This window comes from Syngnathus floridae, chromosome 6 (genome assembly GCF_059516105.1).
Source record: "Syngnathus floridae isolate MCC-2025c chromosome 6, RoL_Sflo_1.0, whole genome shotgun sequence".
NCBI classification, from domain to species: domain Eukaryota; kingdom Metazoa; phylum Chordata; class Actinopteri; order Syngnathiformes; family Syngnathidae; genus Syngnathus; species Syngnathus floridae.
The window spans coordinates 9,251,890-9,273,886 of record NC_142418.1 but is presented as its reverse complement, the minus strand read 5'-3'; the positions used below and the strand labels follow the sequence as shown (position 1 = coordinate 9,273,886).

Genomic DNA, 21,997 nt, shown 5'->3' with positions numbered 1-21,997 from the left:
CCTGATTTACAGGGCAGAGGTTTTATTTACTATGCATTAGCGTTGCAGCCTAATCTGAATTAATACACTAATTATAAAAGTACCTTTCTAAATAGATCTTTGAATGTACTTCCGGTCATCCACTTGAGAGATGGACTCAGAGTTTTGTGAGTCTTGTTAGACCTGAAAGTTCATATTCAGTCGGGTATTTTTTCCTCACTGTTTTTTACTGAGTGGAGGTGCGGGAGTTGTTCAATAACATGGAGCTGTTTGTGAGATTGGCCTGAGGCATGCCACTGAAAATGTGTGTGTGAGTGTGTGAATGTGCATGCGAGTGCTTGTTTGCACAAGAGCCAATGCCACGCATGGTCCTGTTGACTGATTTACTGGATGCAATATTCAGAGTATATATCACCCTCCTCCGCTCTGCACAGCACACCAATGTAATTGGGTCCTACATCTAAAACCATACTTTAACTGTGAAAACTTTGATTTATCTTCTATAATTTCACCTTGAACAGTGATCAAGCATAATGTTAATCTTTATCTTTATTCCAGAAAAGATAGAATAACAGTGTAAGAGGTCACCAAGTGAATCAAAACAGAGCTCTCATAAATGCAGAGGTTTGTGGATTCTTGTGTTTTTATTTTAGTCATCAAAGTGTCATTGAGCATTAAAAGTTTGTTTCACTTTTTACTTGCTGATGTTTCTTTTTTCAAAGAGTGCAGTGAATTTAAGACTCCTGCTGGATGTCAGAGAATCAATCAGGTTTTGTGTCCCAGGCAACACTGCACCATGGGATGCAATGTTGGACTGCCAGTATTAAATCCTGCTCTGCCAAACTGGTTGGTTGCTGCTTTTTAGGCAAAGATCAGCATTCATGTCGTGCCCGTCCTTTGTGCTCCCAGTGCCTGATCGTGGATGCTAGACAGCAGCCCGAGACACCGTGTCTCTGTATCCCGTAGTTTGTGTGTCTCCTATGCCATGAAATGTTGTGCGCGAGTGCGTCTTTGAATGATGGCTCCAGTGGATCACTGCAAATATCCTTGAGTGGATGATGCTCTAAGATTTGGACATGTAAGTTCCTGGACCAATTGGACACATTTTTGCAACAACACCTAATGATGATTGTGTTGTTTGAAAGAAAAAATCCACTATACAGAAATAAAATTGGCGCACAAAATTGCCATAGACTCATTCAAAACATTGTGTTAAAATTAAAAATTAAGATTTAGCTTTGACAAGCATTAGACCAAAGGAGCTTTCCGGAAACCTTAAGTGAATGAGCTGACACTATGCATCCATTATGCTTTTCAAATATTAAAGACGGGTGGTGACTCAGGCACAGTTGGCAGACCTCCAATTGATTTCCCACCTCCATGCTCTCTTTTCATAAACAATTTCTTCAGCGGAGAACTTATCAACAGTGCTTCTCCTAGCTTCAGCCAATTAGTGCACAATGTTTTGCCTTAGCTGCTTCCAACCTTGCATTATCAGGCAGCACTGCGGATTAGCGGCGCAAACAATAAATGAGTTTGTCGAGAAATATTTGAGGGAAAAAATGTGCTTTTCATTTTGCTTCAACTTGTTTGACTGTTTTTTGAAGCGTTGGCTAAAATGATGGCAAAATTATTCGTTTTGTGGATGCTGCAAGAAGAGTATCAGACCTCAACATCGGAACAACAGACTGGTTGCTTCCCTTTGTGGGCTTTATTGTTGGTCACATTGTGTAGCCATTCTCTAAAAATAATGAGTTGAGGAAATGTTTGAAACGTTTTAAGGTTTACCACAGGAATCTCAATTATTGTGCACTACATTTGCATGATGTTTTCAACCACAGAAGGTGCATGTGATTGCATAAGAGTTGTGTTTTTCCTTAAATAGGTGGCTCATATGTCCTTCTGCATCTGACAGTACTTTCGTATAATTTATACATTCACAGTCATCCGTTCACAGTTGAATCAAACTTTGAAATGAGGGAAATGTCTTCTGGATAGTGTCCACCTATAACCGCTTTAAATGACTTTATATGAATCTTTATGGATTTCTGCTTGTACATGTGGGCCATGCTGTATTTAATGTTATTATTGTATGACACTCTTAACAGATTGAGCCACAAGATCCACTTGTTCGTATGTGAACAAGCACTCGGTTGGGCAAAGAATGTGCTCCTGGCTCGAAAGAAAAAGGTTTTAAGTGCACAGAGAAGTCTCTGTAGCTGAGAGTCAATCGGTTTCCCCATCTGGGCCTTTACGGGTAGAAGAGCACGGCCTGATCATCAATTTCTGCTTAGCTACCAGCCGTTTAGTGATTTGTGTTGCACTGCAAAGTGTTGCGACTCATTTAGAGATATTGTTGCAATGTTGGTTCTGAGGTTACTACTGTGTTCCTCTCCAAGGTCTGGTCTTCTATTTCTGTTAGACACAGGTGCTCGCCAGCCCAATATAGTGTAAGTGAAGAGCCAATCTAAGACGTGTACCTCATGCAAGATGACTCAGGAAGCCAAAGCTATAAACACAATTGGGTTTTGACACACTGGCACGGGCTTTTGTCTTTACTTTGTTGCCAGAAAATGCAGTGAGGTTTTGTGGCAATACATAACTCACTGGCTTCTCTGTGCTGCACAATGGAAAGAGACCACGTCTGACTCTGAAACGGCCTTAAGATGTAATTGAATCGTATTGCCTCTTATGTGAGCATAATAAAGATTTTTCTTGACAAATGGGCTCGAGAAAATACCCTGGCATATATTAGTCATATCATGGTGTAGTGAGCTTTTGAGTATTCTGGTGGAAGCTTATGTGATGACATTCAAGACATTTCCATTACATCTCCCCTGACTAATTCTATTCCCCTTTCCAACATCTTGAGGCATGGTGGTCTTTACTTCCTTTTGATTCTTCAAGCTTCTACTTGGTTAATTTAAGACTTTTTGCGCTTTGATGGTTAGTACAAGTCCCGCCGCTTCACAACTAGCTTCTCAGAAACCTTCTGGCATTATAATGTGGCAGATGTGGCGGTTGCAGCCCGAATTAAGTGTTATGTTTCAAATCCCCTCGGTGGAAGAGGATTGTTTTTGTTTTTTGTGTGAGTGCATGCATGGGTGTGTTCTACCATGCACATTAAGCCAATATAAATGGTTGCTCTGTTGAAAATTGGGCTAATGTGCATGTAGTTTCATGTTTTCCATGATGAATTGCTTTTGCACCCAGCTCTGTTTGAGCTAATTGACATTGTTAATTGCGAGGGTCTCTGGAGCACATTACAAGCCCGATCAGGTGCTCTTGGCTTGCTCTCACTTGTCATCTCCCATCTGTCCCACCTAATTATAACACTCATGTTAAGCTCGAGTACTCTACCTTCCCTTTGAGGAGTCTCATGCTGATGCTTTGAAATCTTCTGAGCTGCCATGTTCCAGGGAAGCAGAGGTCACCTGTCAGACACTGCACTGTTTGTCAAGGAAGATGGAATAAAAATGGAAGGACTCTTGCTGTGCCTTTCTGTTCCCCTCGCCTGACCCCTGCTGACTTCCCCCCACCCTTTTCCAGTCCACTGACACTCACACAGCTTGTGGCTGATGTACCATCTTTGAATCAGGTCAAAGAGGTTCATCTCTAACAGAGGAAAAGTCAAACTGGCTCCTTATTTAGCATCCTTGCCTGTTGATAGAAGCTCAAAGTACATGTTTGGGTTTACCCTTTTGTTTAGAATTGCCTTCAAGTGTGTAGATCATTCCATTGCAGCTTTTTAAACATGTAATCCTCTGCATTTGGCAGGAAAATAACTGTTGACCATCACCACATCATCTTCTCTATAAAACTGATTCCTGCCATTGTGGCATTTCCCTACTGTGTGCTTGTATTTGTTTGTGGTCGTGGGTGTGGCGCCCTTGCCAAATCCCAAAGTGCACCGCTGTAAGTGCTGTGGCTGCAGTGGCAAAGCTGTCTAGAATTTGAGGCACAACCTTGGTGAGTTTCTGTTTGTGAAAGCTTCTTGACCCACTCCCTCACCCGTTAGAACATGCTGCTTTTTTCTTTAATAGTCTTTTAGTCTGTAGTGCACCCTTGGAGAATCCACAGGAAGATGTGTTTAACAGTTTTGAGAGCTCTATAAATTGAAAATGTCAGGCCAATAAAGTTGCCTGGCAGTGAAGCAGTTTGACTTTAATTGAACTGACATACATGTCAAGGTTCAACATTGCATTTAATGTAAATGTAATTTACCCGTCCACAGTGTGGACCACATCACTTATTTTAGCACAACGTTGATTTTAAACCTTTTTTTCTCCCTCTCTCTTTCTCCACAGCCGTGCAATCAAGACCAATCAGGACCTGCTCTCAGAAACGCCGTGGACAAATATCTTTTATGATGACTTCTGGGGCACATTGCTCACACACAGTGGGAGCCACAAGTCTTACCGGCCACTCTGCACCCTCTCCTTCCGCCTCAATCATGCTGCTGGTGGACTGGATCCTTGGGGTTACCACCTGGTGAATGTGGCTCTCCACGGGGCGGTGACTGGCCTTTTCACACGGCTGGCTCACCTGCTGCTCGGAGGAGGCTTATGGTGCCTCCTAGCTGGCCTGCTCTTTGCCTCTCACCCCATCCACACCGAGGCGGTGGCAGGTGTCGTGGGGCGCGCCGATGAAGGAGCTGCCTTCTTCTTCTTGCTGTCCCTGCTATGTTACATTCGTTACTGTAAACTGCAGGGCGACGCTGGAGCACTGCAGCTTCTAGCTTGGTTCCTTGGGAGTTTGGGTTGTGCTGCGTGCAGCATGCTGTGGAAGGAGCTGGGAGTGACCGTGCTGGCCTTATCAGCGCTTTATGACATCTGCGTCTTGCACAGGCTCAAACTGCGACAGATTCTCATTCTTCTCTATAAGGTAAACATCTTCCCCCTTTGTAACATTGCTTATTCACAAAGTCTGATTTCATAATCAAGTAGAACAACACCTGTCTAGGTATGAAACAGAATTGGGACCACACAATGTGATTGCGATTTCATTCTGGCTTTTCCAATGATATCTGTTTTGTGGGATCAAAGGAACTTTGCTCTCTAGCGAAAACAAACTGAAGACTGCAGCAAAACACAAATGTCAGGAAAACATATAAATATTTAAACATTGCTGTTTTCGCAACACAAATCACAACTGTCGACATGCTGTAAACCCTTAAGTAAAAATATTTTTATAAAATTCAAAATTGGGAGTTGTTGTACAAGAAGGCAGGGAATTCCAAACTAAATTAAATAAATTGAAATGTACTTTTTTGTTCAATTTTCAAGCACTTAACATGATATCATAATGGTATGGACTTTTTTATTTCATCATTCAAGCGGCTTGTGGATACTTTTTGACTGGTTACCTCTACAATCTTAGAATTGAACAAATGTTTCATATTGGTGCCACCAGATTGGTCAAGTCCTATTTAGCTCCAATTCGTCTGACTGTGCTCATTCATATATTTTTGGGGGGTTTTCTTGAGACATGACTAGTAGATTAACCCGTCATCTGTTTAAAGGCATAACTTCCTTGCCCTGATTACTGTGAAACTGTGTTTTGTTAAAATGACTCATGATAGCATTAATCTAGTGATTAATGAAGTGATTCGTGTGTAATCACTTGAGAAATAATAACATTCCAATACAGCGATTGCTTAAGATAATAGGCCACTGAAAAAGACATTATTTTTTATTTTGAAACAACAGAATATCACGCCACTATTGTCCCTGAAGCACCCGTCACGAGTATTTACTGTTGTCTGTCTAAGATGGCGACGCTTTGCTGCACATCGGAATAAAATTCAGTGGGGCGTGTGCATAAATGACACCAAGGTGTTTTTGAAGAGCTGCTACATAATAAATGCACGCATCTGGCATTTGTAAGCAAAGAACGCAAAATGGAAGGCACCCAGCAGAGATTACCAAAGAGGAAATGTTTTAGCTGGAAAAAAAAGTAACATTTATCGTTTCAGTGTTCTGCATAGTGTGGAAACAAAGACGCTCCCTGATGACCTTCATTATTGAAGTGCTATCTGACTTTGTGTGTCCTCAGGAGGACGTTCTACTTTGAACTGCACACACAGACAGCTTTTTTCTTATTAGTTGCAATTCAAATAAAGTGTTACTGATTTTTCTCAACATTTCCTGAAAAAAAGATACCCACTGTTTTATTTCTGGTGCAGCTCAGGCCCTTGTGTGTGTATTTTTACTATTGTGGGTTAATCATTTGACAGGGTGTCCCCAGAGCCAGATTGATCTCTTAAATCTCACCATGCTGTCTTATTGCACTGATATTGACTTTTGAGTTTGAGTAAAACATTGTGTTGCAGTTGGGAGCGTTTCCACATGGCATGTTTACAACAACAGGAGAGATTGTGACAGTATCGCTATGACTGTTTTCACCTTGGTCGTGCATGTCATTGCGTCCAAATTTGGTGGCAAATCTCTTCAACAAAAAGTGATGTTACAGCTCACATTGTGTATGTTGCTTTGAGAGGAACAATCTGTGGCTTGTCAGATACTTTTGGAAAAAAAAAAACTGCTTCTCATTGTGTATAGCGAGAGCTATAAATCAAATGTGAGAGTTAGGATTGCTTAAAGTTGTGTTGACTGACATTTGTCATTATGAGAACACATTATTTTACATCACAAATATAAAAAAAAAAGTCTAAACAGAGAGCTGTCATCATCTCCAAAGTGGTTTTCTTTTCTGCCTGTCTTCTTCCATGTAGGCCACACATTTCTCAAAGCAAATGCATCAATGACAAAAGTGCATTGTAACATTTATGACCAGTAATAAGATTCACTACAGACTTTTATTTTTGCCTCCTAAGTGGATTGAATTTTTTTTTTTCCTGGTCAGACTGCAGCGTCTGGCTATATGCGAGACTGACAGACCGCAGTGATTTGGCGCTGTCTTTTATTACACTGCTCCTCACTCAGCTGAAGTAGCTTGACATTTAACTCTGCGAATGGTAGAAGAGGTCTGCTTATCTGATTATGTCCCTCAGTCAATTACAGTAGTGGTTTATATCAGCTGCAAATCTTTCACTGGACCATTGTAGCTTCTGTAATAAAAATGGTTCAGGAGCATTATTTGAGAGCACCTTTCATGCTGCATGTCAAAGCCATTGCCTTTTTTTTTTGTCAAAAAGGGGCATGTGTGAAAGCAAATAGTAAAGTAAAAAATAATCAAGTAAAAACCTTATATCTGATACCTGACAGTCTGATAAGGTAATAATTGCTTGTAATTTGCGCTTATCTTGTGATTTATATCCAGCATCTTTCTGTCACCCGTGTAAGGTTCAGCATGTGTTGCTTTCTCTACACTTGCTGTCTCCGTGTGTCATCAAATCAAGCGGATGTGCTAGTGTGCTGGATTAAAGCTTAGCCATGTGCTGAGTTGCTTGCAGGCCCTGAATTTATAGTATATAAGTGCACCATATTAAGTGTTTGTGGAAAAACATGCACTTACTTGATTATTTCCTGTCGACTAAAATGCCTTCCAAATGTACAATGTTCTTGCCATTGCATACTGGAATATATTTGGTTTGTAGATTATGATGAAAAAATGCAAAGTAGCCTACACATACACTTTGATTATGGATAAAGCAACTTTGATTATGGATAAAGCAAGATCTAATTGGGTGTGTAATTCTGAGTAAACCCTTCTACTGTTTTAGTCTTTTTGCTGGTGTTGCAACTTCATATGACATCAAAGAGTCAAGTTTTATAGAATTTTCCTACATTGTCCTAAATTCCTTGAAGAAACCTTGTGAGGCGCAGTGCAGGCCTGAGGGGCTGACATTCTTGTGATGAACTATGATGACAAGTCTTTGAAAACATAATATGTGAAATTTGATGCTTTGAAAGTAGAACCTGGATGAAGAACAATGATGCTGGTGATGTCATGTCAGCAGAAAAATCTATTAGTGCAACTCACCATTTATCATCAGAGAAAGTGGAGAAGTTGGTCTGAGAACACTTTTGTCTGTCTGCTGACCCAGACTCTGAAAAAATAATTTCTAAATCTGGGCCCAGAGCCAGCTGGCCTTCAGTGAATGTCAAACTGACATGCTTTATCTTTTTACACCTCACATTTTCTGTTCACACTTTGGTTGTTAGTACAAGGTCATTGCTCGAGGTGTGTGTGTGTGCATGAATGTGTGTGTTTGTGAATTTATCTGTCTGATTGGTTACAGACAGAGGTTACTTGGGCTGTGGTGGACCATAATCACTTTAACATTGGTTTTCTATGATTAATACAGTTGTTGCTTTTTATTTGGCTTTTGGCAAATATGAGGACCGGCCTTAACAAGGGGGTTATTAGAGAAGCATAATTAGTTGCATAACCTGATCAAACTTGCATTTTTAATAATGATGTAAATTTGACTACACTTGTGTAACATTTTAAAATGCAAAAGCAATTGTGAAATGCCGAAAGACTTTTGCATTACACATTTTGGCTTTTAGTTTGTAAAATTCAAACATGAATACTTCACGTAAAATCTTTTTTGTTTTTGTTTTTACATTTCCTTCGGAGTGGTTAACTTCTTTTTACTCTTGAAATACAGTTATGAAGCTAGACATGTTATTTATGAGCTGCCTACAGGTTTTACGATGCTCACAGTTTGACCTTAAATATTCCTCTTATTTCTACTACCTGCTTTCTAAGGGGGTAAATGTTTGACAATCCAAGAAAATCCAAAGTCATCCAGTATTCTTTAATTTGTCCTCAGCCTTAAACTCCTACAGTATCCCACTGAGCGACAAACAATTGGTAGTGTTTGAAAAGGCAGCGAATGTTGCCTTCTCATCAGGGTTAAATGGTCCCAAACAGTCGCCGGATGTTACCCTATAGTACTTACTGCTCTTGTCTACTTTTATCTGTGATAAAATGATAAGCACAATATATTTTTTTATCTTAAAAAGAAATACAGCCCACATAGGCATTATATTCTCACCTGAGGCTTTGCACATGCTCTTTCAAGCTCTGGTGGCTTCTACCAGTGTGATAGATCATGCTCAGCAAGTGACCCCTGCCCTCAGCCACTTGCGTCCTTCATGGAGACACACTTCACTGCTTCTGTTCGTGAGAGCAAGATGGGGGTGCATAATGGAAACGCATAAATGGAAAAACAAAAGTGGGCTTAGCTTGTACAGAATGGATATTGAAGTGGGTTTCTTTCCAATGAATTCATCCTGAATTATTTCCACTGGCAGTAGATAGGTCGGCTCTTTGGATCTGTGTATGTCAGAGCTCTGCAGCAAGTGCAACTACTGCAGTGGAAAGTGACTTAAACTTGCCAATGCACCCGACTTTACCACTTCAAATAGAAGGTCAAAATAGAAAACAAAAGATTGAAAGATTAAAAAAAAACTTTACAAGGCTGGAGATAATTCACATTGTTGCAGCTGTAGTCTTTTTATAGCAAGCCTGTCTGAGAATCAATCGCAGTGGGTTATGCAAGACCTCAGTCACAGATTTTAACGTCCCACGTCAACAGTGTCCCACAGCACTAATCCACTGGTTGTCTAGTTTTTGTAAAATCTCTAAAATCTTTAATCTTCCACAGGGGATCATGATCAGTGAAGCAATTATTATTATTACTTTTATTATAATTGAGGCACACTTCAATGGGAAATTTGTCTCAATTCAAATTCAATTCAACATTTGCAGATGACAATGACCTGGATGACTTTATAGAAGAAGTATTATGCACACAGTTCACAAAATGTGGCTCACTCTAGTTTGGTTTGCCCCATTTTTGGTCCCGCTATAAATGGTCCAGTCTGGACAGCAATACATTCTAAAATACCAGTTTATATAAAAGCTCACACATTGTTCATCCTGAAGAAATCTCGTTATGCTTTGGTTATATTTCTTCATTTTGTTTTATGTGATGAATGAACTTAGTCTTCGGGGAGTTCTAGTCAGTGATATGTTGAATTTGACTCTTATTATAAATATACTTAAGTTGAGTTACAGAGTTGTGCAATTTTGACAAACTTATTAATTAATTCTCTACATATGTTGGGGATGACAATAGAAACAAGTGAGCGCTCGTGATCTATAAATTGCCATTAAAATGTTTGTGATTGACAGATATTAAATTTATTAGATGATCCAGTTTGGAATAGCTGCTGAAGGCTGAGTATTCCAGCTACCTCATTAAGTTGGTTCTATGCTGCAGTGCTGGAACAGTGCACCAGGAATTCCCTGTGTGACTGCTGTTGGAAAGGACATCAGCACTTCTCAGCGGTGGTCTTATCTGCAATGTTGACTCTTGCAGCAAAGTAGAGGGGAATAAATGTTAAAAAAGGATGATAATAAAAACCGAGCTGCTGGAGTGAATTTGTGCTAGTTTGGCGGACTTATTCACATGTGACGGCATGAGGACGATAAAGCAAGCCTTAATAAATACGGTGTCTCAATGTGCTGACTTTGATATACACACACACCAGAGATGAAATGTTTAAGAAGACACTGCTCAAAGTGGATTTGGTGGAAGTGTGGCTAGTAATTAAACTGTCCAAGTACCTGCCAAATCATTTGTAAATGATAAACTGTTCCCTATCTTTTTTGCTACTTTTTTGTCTCCTTTTTAATATGGGGACCTTTGCATGAACAGCAATGAAAAATATGTCTTGCTGAAGTGTTTTTTCTTGTTAAAACCAGCATAAAAATTCTCAGATGTACAGAGAAATGTACAAAGACTCATCAGTACAGAATTCAAATAGGCCTCCACTAGGTGCAGAACAAATGGGTCCAAAAATGTTCTACGCAATTTAAACCTAAATCTTAACAAGGCCTATTTTGAAGAAAAAGCAAATTTCAGCATGAGAAAACAATAACTGGTACAATTCGTTGCCTACCCGATCATTTTCTTATGCACTCAGGCATGAAAAGATGTGACAGGACTGTGAGTGATGTCATGGTAATATTTAGTGCTGCAGATCCATTCGTGTTTCCGCCTTCCTGCCTTCAGATGACTGTAGGGCTCGTATCTATAAATCGTTCTTCCCAACCACCTGTAGCCTGCTTTATTGACATTTACGAGACAGAATTATAACAACTTTTGCATCAAATGCGAACAATGATTGAATAAATGCAACCATCTCTCACAGTTGTTTCTTCCATTTGCTTTAGTTGCTTGGTTCCACTTTTTTCTCAGTTAACATTAATTTAAATGTGTGGACACGATCGCTGGCCTTCACTCAGTGCTCATGTCTTTATTGTGCACATTGGACTGATTATCACAGCGGTAAAACAAAACCACACGGGGCTCGTCTACACATAAGTAGTGGAAAGAATTCTCCTCCACAATCGGGTAATAAAGTTGAAGTGGAATGAATTTTCTGTAGCCTTGCTTAAAATTTTCTTTTTCTGTGATCAACGTTTGATCTTGTTAAAAAAATAATCACATAACTCATAACGGGACTGGTGAATCTGGGGCCAAGTGCCAACAAAAAATGTGATGTAATCATGTAATATATTAAAAAGCACTATTGTGTACTCTTTATACAGATTTGTATACTCAATAGAAAAACACACAAAAAAATGTTTTTAGAATTACTTCTTTTTGAGTGGACCTGACATTGGCTTCATATTTATAGGGATGCTTCTAAAAAATGTGTCACAGTAGATGGAATAACAAAATATTTTCCAGAATAGGCAGCTTCATCAGAGTCAAATTGTGACATTAAGTATAAATCCAAGCACAGAAACACGTACAGTGACAAAATGACAATAACACCACATGAAGCTCGATGAAATATCATACAGCTCTCCAGCAAGCACTGCACAGCACATCTAGCACTTGATTACTAAAACATTTTATTTTACTACTGTATCATATTGCTGTTATTGCCATACTCCTCCATGGCCCCAGAAGGGACCCGCCCCCCTCCTTGCTAAAAAGGAGCAACACCATGAGGAGACATCGCAAATCATGGTGCCAGAGCATCTGGGAGCTTTTCTCCAATCCGCAGATTGCATGTAGAAGTAAGTTATCATGTCTTGGTGGGTGGCCAAGGTGGCATGCAGACGTGTCAGCTCACAAAGAGCTCTGCTACCACGACTTGAAACGTTTCTCCATTTTGATCTTAAGGCTGATTTTGTGTCATCGAGTTATATATTTTTTTGTCTGTGGCCACCTTTGATTTACCATCTCAGACTGAGAACTACAAATTAAAGCTCTCGAGGCATTACTTTTATGATCCTGATGATGAATCTCATGTGTATTGCTGGTCAGATTAATAAACAACAAATGTTCTGGTGTCACTAAAAACAGTGGTCAACCATTACATGACGCAGCGGAGTAATTTTATCAATGCAGGATGTGACATCCTCCTATAATCTGTCTGCCTGGCCTTGTTGAGCTGCTTTGTGTGTGTTTTGAGGAGCTTACATGCGTGGTAAAACCTGCAGTACAACATCTCCCAAAGGCTTAGTAACGATGTGGAACCATGCAGGGAAAGAGCACAATGTAGTTTGGAATGTGATAAAGCAGTCTTTCGGAAGCAGAAACATAAACAGTATACTTTTATTGTACTCTCAGGGGCTCCGTTTTCATGCATTTTGTTTGCTTTTGGTTCTGTAAAGTCCGCAATTTATCATGGAAGTCAGTCAGTGTAGCAGTAAAGATTGAGAAGTACTTCTCAAAAACACTCCCCTTCATCAGCATCTTATCACTAGCTGATTTGCAGCTCGGTTACGTTTTCTATGCTCTCACAGGACAAATACTAAATATGGCGAGAAAATAGTAATCGTGAACAGTCCACTTTTTGTTAAAGATGATTCCCGTGGTTTTAAAAAAAAAACGTTTTAAAATGTTAAGTGCTCAGAGTGTAACTATTGTTGTTTTTTTGTAATGTCATTGTGTTCTTTTGTTTAATGATCTTGACTGTGCAGCGTTTTTTGATCATGAGAATGTTTTTTATTAAGTGACAAACTTTTCTTGCTACTAAATCAAAGCAGCTGCACAAATTAGTGCCAGAGCTGAATTATACCAATTTTCTGCAACTGTTTTCACTGTGATATTCATGACAGTGCAAATATGTAGTGGTCTGTTTCATCAAAAATATTACATTTGAAATGCGTGTAATTTTGTAGCATTTTGGTTTGGTTGTGTGCTTTGTATAGTCATTTAAGTTTTCAAGCCACTTAAGAAAAGTTGGCGTCCATACAAACTGGATATTAACTGATTATATTTGATTAAAGCAAAATTTACCACAATTTTGTATTCTTTAGAGAAACTTGTGTGTCTCTGAATGTCAGTAGTGTGAGATGTAGTATTTGAAAACTAGACATCACCTGTCTGAAATTAAAAGAAATCATGATTTGAATTGCAAATAAGCAAAGAAAAAAGCAACAGCTACTCAAACGTTTGAGCCTTGCTTAGACAAATGTGTTGCTTTGTTTGCTTTGTAGCAATGTCGGTCCGACTGATCATCCAGGTTTGTTTAACTGGGTGTTTTGAAATTCAGCCCCTAGGCCTTCCTACCGCACTTAAATGGAACCTTACCATCTGAAGGAACGTCAAGTCTTTGTTAACAGTGTGAGAATTATTTGATTTGGCATTCCGTTGCACTCACTTTCATTGTAGGGTGTCAGTTTGAATTTCAAAACAACATTCCAGAATTCACGCAGTGGGTACCCAGTTTTTGTTAGGTTAGCCCTGATTAAATTTGATGGCTAAATAAATGTTCTGTGATTGTAGCCTGAGGAGAATAAAACATTTATGGACCCCTAAGACAGAGTTATCTGGCTTCGTTTGTAAAATGAAGCATGTTTGCTTTGTGATTGGTCAATCATTCACAAGAATAGTTGAAGAGGTTGACTTGAAGTTGGGCCAAAAGAGGCAAGCGGGAATGTTTATAAAAAGTTGCATACTGTGTTCCTGCAATCATTATGGTTAATAAAAATCTGACCAGCGGTATGAATGAACATATTTTTACAAGATTCTAATCAGTCAGTCAATGTCTTAGGTCTCCACTTCTCATACTTTTTTTAAAGCATTCCGTTGATCTGTGGTCCTTTATTATATATTATTACCATATACTATTATTTACATATTAAATACAAAATGTTCCCACCTAATTGAACATATTTTGCGGTGTCACCATATAGATATGTCATGTACATAGTGTATTTTTGACCCTTTAGATGCAGCCTTTTGTTTTCTGTGAAAGATTTTCCATCTTTGAGCTCAGTCTATCGGCCTTACCAATCATCTGACTTGTGGGTTTCCTGATGGGCTCACACAGGTTAAAAGCTGTTAAAAGATATGATCATAACCAGTGTCAGCCAAGTCCTCTTGACCCTGTGACCACTCCCACCATGTGGTCCAACAAGTCATGCCCTTGACTATAAGTAAACTAAGCTTGAAGGGCTTTATAAAGTTGTCTCCCTATGACTACAACTGCTGTGCAATTTATCTCAACTATATAACAAAGACTGTGGATGATTTATTATTCACAATGATTCACGCCACTAAATTGGAATCTGATTTGAACAAGAAGCAGGGTTATCCTTGGTTGTGGTTCATGAGTCTGAATGTTAAACTTAAGCTATGACTGCTAAAGCAGCCAACAATTCACTTAAATCCAGGTTTCGGGTATCACTCTTTGCAAACTCGAGAGCCAGATGGTGCTAATTCCCAACAGTTTGGATATGAAATCTTTACGCTCGTCTTATCTTGTCCTGAGTGCAAGTAATCAGCTTTTTACACCTAGATGACTTTACTGTTTGATGTTACAAGCTAAAACAGATAAGAGGAAAGTAATAGATAGATTGACCGAGGCTTTGTGGTTCTGGGACCACAATTTGAATGGTTACTTGATCCGGCAGTAAAGGAGCAATGACACGTGTGGGTTGCAGAGTCATCCATCAAATACTTGGAGGGATTTAGTCAGGCGAGTGGTCTTGGGGAATTGTGAGTTGAGTGTCTGCAACACCCCGAGCTCATTTTCCTTCTGCTACAAGTCTATCATTGTAAGAAAGGAGCGTGATGGAAGAGACTATCAAGATAATTGATCTGAGTGATGATGAAGAGGATCGGACAGGTCAGACATACCTCATCGTCTCACAGAGTTATGTCTGAGGTACGAGCCAATCTGATGGAGCTTGTTTCGGGAGGCTGTCTGTCGTTCGACGGATTGGTATTTAAATGGCGGTGCAGCGAGCCAGTTTGTGCACCCAGAGAATACTTCACTCTAATTAATTAAATTTGTATGCACTTTGAGAAAAAAAAAAACTTTAAATTGATGTTGCTGCTCATTCATTTCAGAGTAATGAGTGTGTTTATTGAAAAAAAGGCAGGCACAGACTCAAACCGAGCTTCGGTAATGAGGCCGTTTTGCATTTCAAGGATATTTTGTCTGTATGCCTTACAATGGCTAAATTGCGTCAATTCTGAACTGATTCTAAAAAATGTGGAGCTCACGTGGGTGTACTATAATAGCTCATACACATGACCTTAATTCCAAAATATCCATAGTAAGAATAAACGGGCTCACTGCAGGATGTATGTTTCTTCAAGAGACGATAAAGATTATCTTGAAAGCACAGTAATCAGGTTAGATACGTATGTGGCTACATGAAATTATTGTTTCGGGTTGTCAATATTGTCAAAAGATTTAAAGCAGAATTCAACTCCCAGAAGAATTTGGCCCCGTTATGATACAAAATCCACTCGAGCAAAGGTGATGTCATTTTTAGTTCACACCAATTGAAAAATGGCCGCCCTGAGATGTATAAAAACATATTCCACAAACAAAATATTAACCAGAATACCGTGTTCAGACCAGTAGACCTGCATAGAATATATTGATTGTTATGAAATTTGGGGCGTTTACTTGCCTTCTAATATTGCCGTTAATTTTGCGTTTTACACTGTATAGGCTACACAAATCACAACAATGTGAAATAAGTGAGGTTTAGCTCTGGCCCTCATAATTATTGTATGGGACTTTGTATTTATACTTTTCTCCAAATTCACCAATATCGAATAAACAAGTCTGTTTTATCATAATATGATTTAAGAATAGTACTAGTAAGTCTTGGTGCAAATTTTTTTCTAGTCCCGTGGGCATTTGATGACAAATGCAGATGTGGCCACTTGAAAACTGTTCACCTGCAGCCACTGTACGCAAGTTTTGTATTATATAAGGACTTAACAACTTTTGCCTGTGCCACAAAAGTGTCATGAGAACCTCAAGATGAGCCTTGTAAATCCCTCTGGATCCCCCTGAAGTAATGATTGGGGTGTAATAACAGCCACCAAGTCTCCCCAGTAAAGTCTGCGCAGAATTTAACCCCTGGGCCTCACCAACCACTTCAATGCACTTCCTGTATTTTTCAAAGATCCTTCTTGAGTAGAAAAGTGGTCCTACTAGCTCTTTTTCCATCTTTTTTCTTTGTCATTCGATGAGAAGTTAAAGCCAACTCTCCTGGTGTTTTACCATTAATGTACTATGGAGATATGTTTCTATTTGGTCTGTCATTCTGTGTTTTTGACAGTGACTCAAATTACAAATAAATGTATTTTATGGCCTTATATATTGAACTATGTCGCCACATAAGTCAAGAATGAATATCCTTTAGTCGTGGTATTTTCTTTCCTCGCGTTCCAAAATAATTTCATGTGCTGTACTGGATCCATTTATATGTTGAAGAAAGAACCAGGAGAGGCATTTTTGATTCTTCAATATAGTATGTCTTTGTCTTTCAGTTATTTTAGCGGAGTCATACAACAGTTCAATAGTAGCCTAGATATTCATACATTTTTCTCCTGTGTTCATTGTGCAATTTCCTGTGGTCTTCATTTTGGTTTCCCTCTCTTTGCATTGGCAGTGATGATGAGAAGATAGCAAAAATTCTTCTATTAGATGTGCTCTTTCATTCTCTGTTGTGTTATGTGGTCTTGGATCTGAGAGGAAATCAATGTCTCCCAAAGTTGAGTTTTTTTTTAAGGTTTGTGATGCATGATTTTATCCTACGGAAGGCGAGGCTTTCACATCAGGCTCATGAGTAATCTGAGAATGATCTGTACATGCATCTGTGTTGCATTTGGTAAGGCTTTAAAAAAAATGGAGAAAAGTAAAAAAATAATCGCAGTACACATTTTCTCAGGCTGTATTCTGTATTCCTCAAAAAGAGTCTCACAACTGTAATTCTGATATACCAAATCGATGGGTTCTATCTCAAATACTTGTTTAATCAGTAATAGAATAGAAATAGAATTTACTTTAATGATTGAATTCAAGTGTTGCTGGACGGTTTGGACAGGTTATTTAACCAAGTTGTTTTTTTAACACACTTTAAGGATATGATAGATCACAACGCAAGAACTTTTTTGATTGAATTCATGTCTTCTAATTCACAACCACTTAAGTGATGAAATGTCAAACATCCCTTTGTTTAATCTGCCAAACCACAATTTCTAAAGTGATTAGAAAGTTCAAAACCAAATGAAGAAAGAACGTCATAAGCCGGAAACCAAGTCTTTCTTGTGTTAAATGTGCTGCATATAATGTCTTCGAGCTGCTTTGATTTTTATTTGTTTGAGCTTTTGTGTCGTTTGTCTTTCAGAGAAATAACGTCCATCTGCTGATGAATGTATTTCTGCTGGCAGCCTGGGGCGTAATCCTGTTGGCCTGCCGTTTATACTGGATGGGTAACAAGCCCCCAAACTTCTCCAACTCCGACAACCCAGCAGCTGACTCCCCCTCCCTCCTCACCAGGACACTGACCTTTCTCTACCTACCTGCCGTCAACTTTTGGCTTCTTCTCTGCCCCATCACACTCAGCTTTGATTGGTCCATGGACACCCTACCTTTGATCAAGAGCCTCGCTGATTGGAGGAATGCTCATACACTCCTCTTCTATTTGGGATTTTTGCTTCTGGCTTGGTTCAGTGTGTGGAAGCAGCCAAGAGCCAAGGGCAAGGAGACTTATCTTAAAGCTCATTTGTTTACCAATGGAAAGAATGGAAACAGCAATGGACACAGTTACCAGAATCATGAAAATGAACATACGAGCAATTCTTATATGAGCACTCACAGAATACAGAATGGCACCCAAAAGCTCCAGGAGAGCAGGACCTCGCTACCTCCTACAGAAAATGTTGTGGTGTTCTCCCTCGGCCTTTTGGCTATCCCTTTCCTCCCAGCCACAAACCTCTTTTTCTATGTAGGCTTTGTGATTGCAGAAAGAGTACTTTACATCCCCAGCATGGGATTCTGCCTGCTGGTCGCTGTGGGGTTGAGGTCTCTCTACGTCCGACTGAGAAAGAGGTCCTCTAGGACTTTGTTGGTTTACTGCAGCGCAGCCGTGATTTTGCTTTTTGGTGTTAAGACTGTTTTGAGGAATCGAGACTGGGAGAATGAAGAGATGCTCTACAAATCAGGGATTTCAGTTAATCCTGCGAAAGGTAAGCTACTTTAACAAAAATGCTCATGCCAAATTGAATGTACATGAAAGACGCGGCTTCTCAAATTCAAGCATCTTTAACAATTGCCTGCACTAGAGAAAAACAATTACATTTAATCAATATTTTAACACTTTAATGCAATCAAGATTGCCTCTTTAGACGTTAGGTGAAGAAACTCAAGACGATTGCCTCTTTAGACGTTAGGTGAAGAAACTCAAGACAATCCAATTTGTAATCAAATTAGACTTATATACACTTACTGCAGATACAGTAAATTGAAGTTGTCGAACACCTCCACCTTGGGGAGTCTCACATGCTACTGTAGTGTTGCCCCCCCCCCAAAAAAAAATCAACCTTGTGCATTACGTCCAGTGCTGGAACCTCAGCAACAATTGTAACTGAATGGAGTCAACAAATTGTCAACACTTAAAAACTGTAAGCATGTCAACAAATTAATGAAAGTTGCAAGCTATTTTATTATAATGGCATGCACAAGGTCTCTATCTGCTGCTGTTACTGCTCTAAATAATTCAAAGTAAGGCTGTTACAAAATGTCTTTTCTTCAGCAGTTAGCCTCACTACTAGAATATCTCCTTCTGTGCATCTCCTTCTCAAACTCCACCTCATTTTTCAGAATGAGCATTCAAAGAAACAAAGCTGAGTGTTCTTTTGTACTCAGTATTCTGCTTTTTTTAATAGCACAAGTTTTCCTTTTTCACTTGGAAGGGCACCACTGCCGTGGCACTACTTTATAAATTGCATCCTTCAACAGGAATTCAAATATTCGACAGTCCTTTTATTGAAGGCCAGCAGACACGGATTTCTGTTGAAATCATTGCTCTAATTGCCACAAGGAAGTAGGGCTACGACTCGTGAGGCAACAGCAGGATACATTGTTTAAGCTAATTTCCCTTTCAAATATTGCACCAGAGCTGAGGCATGACAGGCTGTTTGTTTTAGCCAACCATCAGCCGAACAGAGCAGAAGGGGCATTCATGTTCATCCTAGCCAGGGATTCGACCTCAAAGAAAATAGAGCATTTGTCTGAATTGTGAAGTTTAACGCTACACCAGCGGACCTTCATCCAAACGTCTAAACAAGCATGCAACTAAAGGCACAAATAAGTCAGACAGGCTTGCAAATTCTATTTACTTCTACTAAATATTCCTCAGGGATCGTGCTTGGTAGGAAGTAGATGATCACATTGTAGAAAGGCGTGCTGCATTGAATTTTGAAAATAACCTACCAATGGTAATGTTAAGACTGTTGAAACTAAAATGACAGTGCAATTTATATGTATCAAGTATCTATGTTTCTTTATATGCACCTTAAATTGTTCCGTGTGCATTTTCCAACTCATATTGTAACTGTATAAAAAAGCTCTCAAGATACTTACGTATTTCTTTCTTTCTTTCTTTCACTCCTACATTTATTGCTAATGCCATTAGTAGTTAAATAGCTCAGTGGTGGTCTCCTTTTCAAGCACACTCTCACAGCAATGAGTGGTTCTCTCTGGCACAAAGCTCTCCTAGTGTGTCATCCCTCAGCCCTGTAGAGCAGCTGCAGCGGGACAACATTCTTTTAATGGCTTCAAAACATACAATCCTACAGCCTTGAGCGGCTGTGGATAGCAAAAAGAAAACATATTTACTTTGTCATCAATTCATAAAGAGATTTAAACGTTGTCATTCATGAATATTGCGACACACGCATCACAATGAATGTTTTCTTTTTGGATTTGTCAGCATGGGGCAATCTGGGAAATGTCCTGAAGAGCCAGGGCAAGATGGAGGAGGCAGAACAGGCATACAGAAATGCGCTCTACTACCGCAGCAACATGGCTGACATGCTGTATAATCTGTGAGTAGAAATTTTGTCATTTTGTGTGTTAGTGCTTTCTTTCTTCCGTGTACTAAAATCACCCAGTTGTTTACGTCTTCCAGTATGTTCTTACAAGAATTCAGATGGAATTTATGAGTTGAATACATTAGTGTCGTGATTTTCAAACAATGAGTGTCACTCACTATATTCCCTACCAAATCCAATGACCTTTATAGTGAAATGTTGTGAATTATTTCCCGTACAAAACACTAGTTAATTATCTTCCAAAAGCATATTCAATCATTGATTCTATGTCTGCTCGATCAAATGGCGGCGCCCGCCTCTTAACAAGTTCCATTGATCACAAGACTATTCTCATAGGAGGCTTCCTCCCACCTCAGTATGTTCCCAGTGGAGCTCAATATCTGACAGCTATAAGTGGTGTGTTGAAGCCTGAGGGAAATCGCAGAACACCCACACCCAATAATGACGGACTGTAGTGTTCTGTGGTTTTCTAAGAGCTACAGATGAAGAAACTTCTAAATATATAGTGCAAATCTGGCTAAGAATGCTGATAGAGAAATCAGATTTTTGCAACTATTGTGTAACTAATTCCCCTTAGTCAGGATTGAAAATATCCTGATAACAAATTAACAAACAGAATTTAGAATTTCCTGTGTGGAATTACAGGTTTTGATTCTTTTCTTTAGATTTGTTACCCTAGAATAAAAAATGGTTATGTTCTGTCATCCTATGTGAACCAGGAAGTGACCAACGTTAATGTGATCTTTAAGAGCACTGTAGCTTGCGTGGATCTGATTGTTGTTAAATCATATCTTGAAGCAACTAGTGATGGTTTTAAGCAATGTTTACTCATTACATGACTGTACTTTGCAGTCCAAGGAAGTACAATATGACCTGAACTCCAGTCACTGTTATGCAGTGGTCAGCCATCTCTGATATGGATGGAAAAAGCAAACACAAATACTGTGCTTAATCCTTTCAGAGTTCACAAGTTCAACTTTGATCAATGTTTACTCAGCTAGTTCTGGAATAAAAACACAGTGGCAAACCTGCTGACATGCTCTTTTTTTTCCTTTAACTGCTTGTATTCTCTACCTATGATTGCGTTCTTTGAAAACATCTCCACCTTGGGGGTTTCTTGCAATTCATTGTCATTTTGATGTTGCAGTGGTTTGCTGCTGCAGGAGAGCAACAAGTTCTCAGAGGCGCTTCACTACTATAAGCTGGCTATTGGGAGCCGGCCAACTCTGGCCTGTAAGTACAGCTTCTCCGGGTATTGACAATCTGCAGCGCTTGGTTGTGGCTGCACTGTGTCCAGGCAACAGTGAAGGCAGGCTGCGGTTATGTGAGGCCAGTGGAATGGGAGGCAAAGGGCAGCAGGCCTACAGCTGGTGCTTTCAATTGAACAAGCAAACACATGATGTCATCTATGATTAATTCTGTAAGGAAGTTCTTTTCTGTGCTTGACTTGGTTTGGATTTGTTTTCTCCACCATTTGACTAGTTTGTCTGAAATTTGATTTCCCACAAGGTGTTCAGCAGCCAGGCTCACTTTGTCATGATTACAAATGACTCCCAGTTTTACCAGAATATATTAGCTCCCAATTGTTCTATGATAGATAAACAGGAAGTCTGTTCCTTCTGCCCTGATGTAATTAAAGATCTAATCACGATCGCAGTTGGACTAGAACATTTCAATTCGGTGTGCAATTATCCAATCAATTTGTTGATAACAGAG

The 21,997-nt window shown here is 39.4% G+C and overlaps 1 protein-coding gene across 2 annotated transcripts in view; it reads left to right on the top strand.

Annotated features, from left to right (window-relative positions):
* The window catches only part of tmtc2b (transmembrane O-mannosyltransferase targeting cadherins 2b), a 63,635-nt gene that overhangs the window by 23,455 nt on the left and 18,183 nt on the right, over positions 1–21,997 (top strand). For both annotated transcript variants that reach the window (XM_088379391.1, XM_088379390.1), the window contains 4 exons: positions 4,287–4,863; positions 17,575–18,415; positions 20,161–20,275; positions 21,429–21,514. In XM_088379391.1, the coding sequence (XP_088235517.1) occupies positions 4,287–4,863; positions 17,575–18,415; positions 20,161–20,275; positions 21,429–21,514 (1,619 nt within the window). The remainder of the gene's footprint in view (positions 1–4,286; positions 4,864–17,574; positions 18,416–20,160; positions 20,276–21,428; positions 21,515–21,997) is intronic.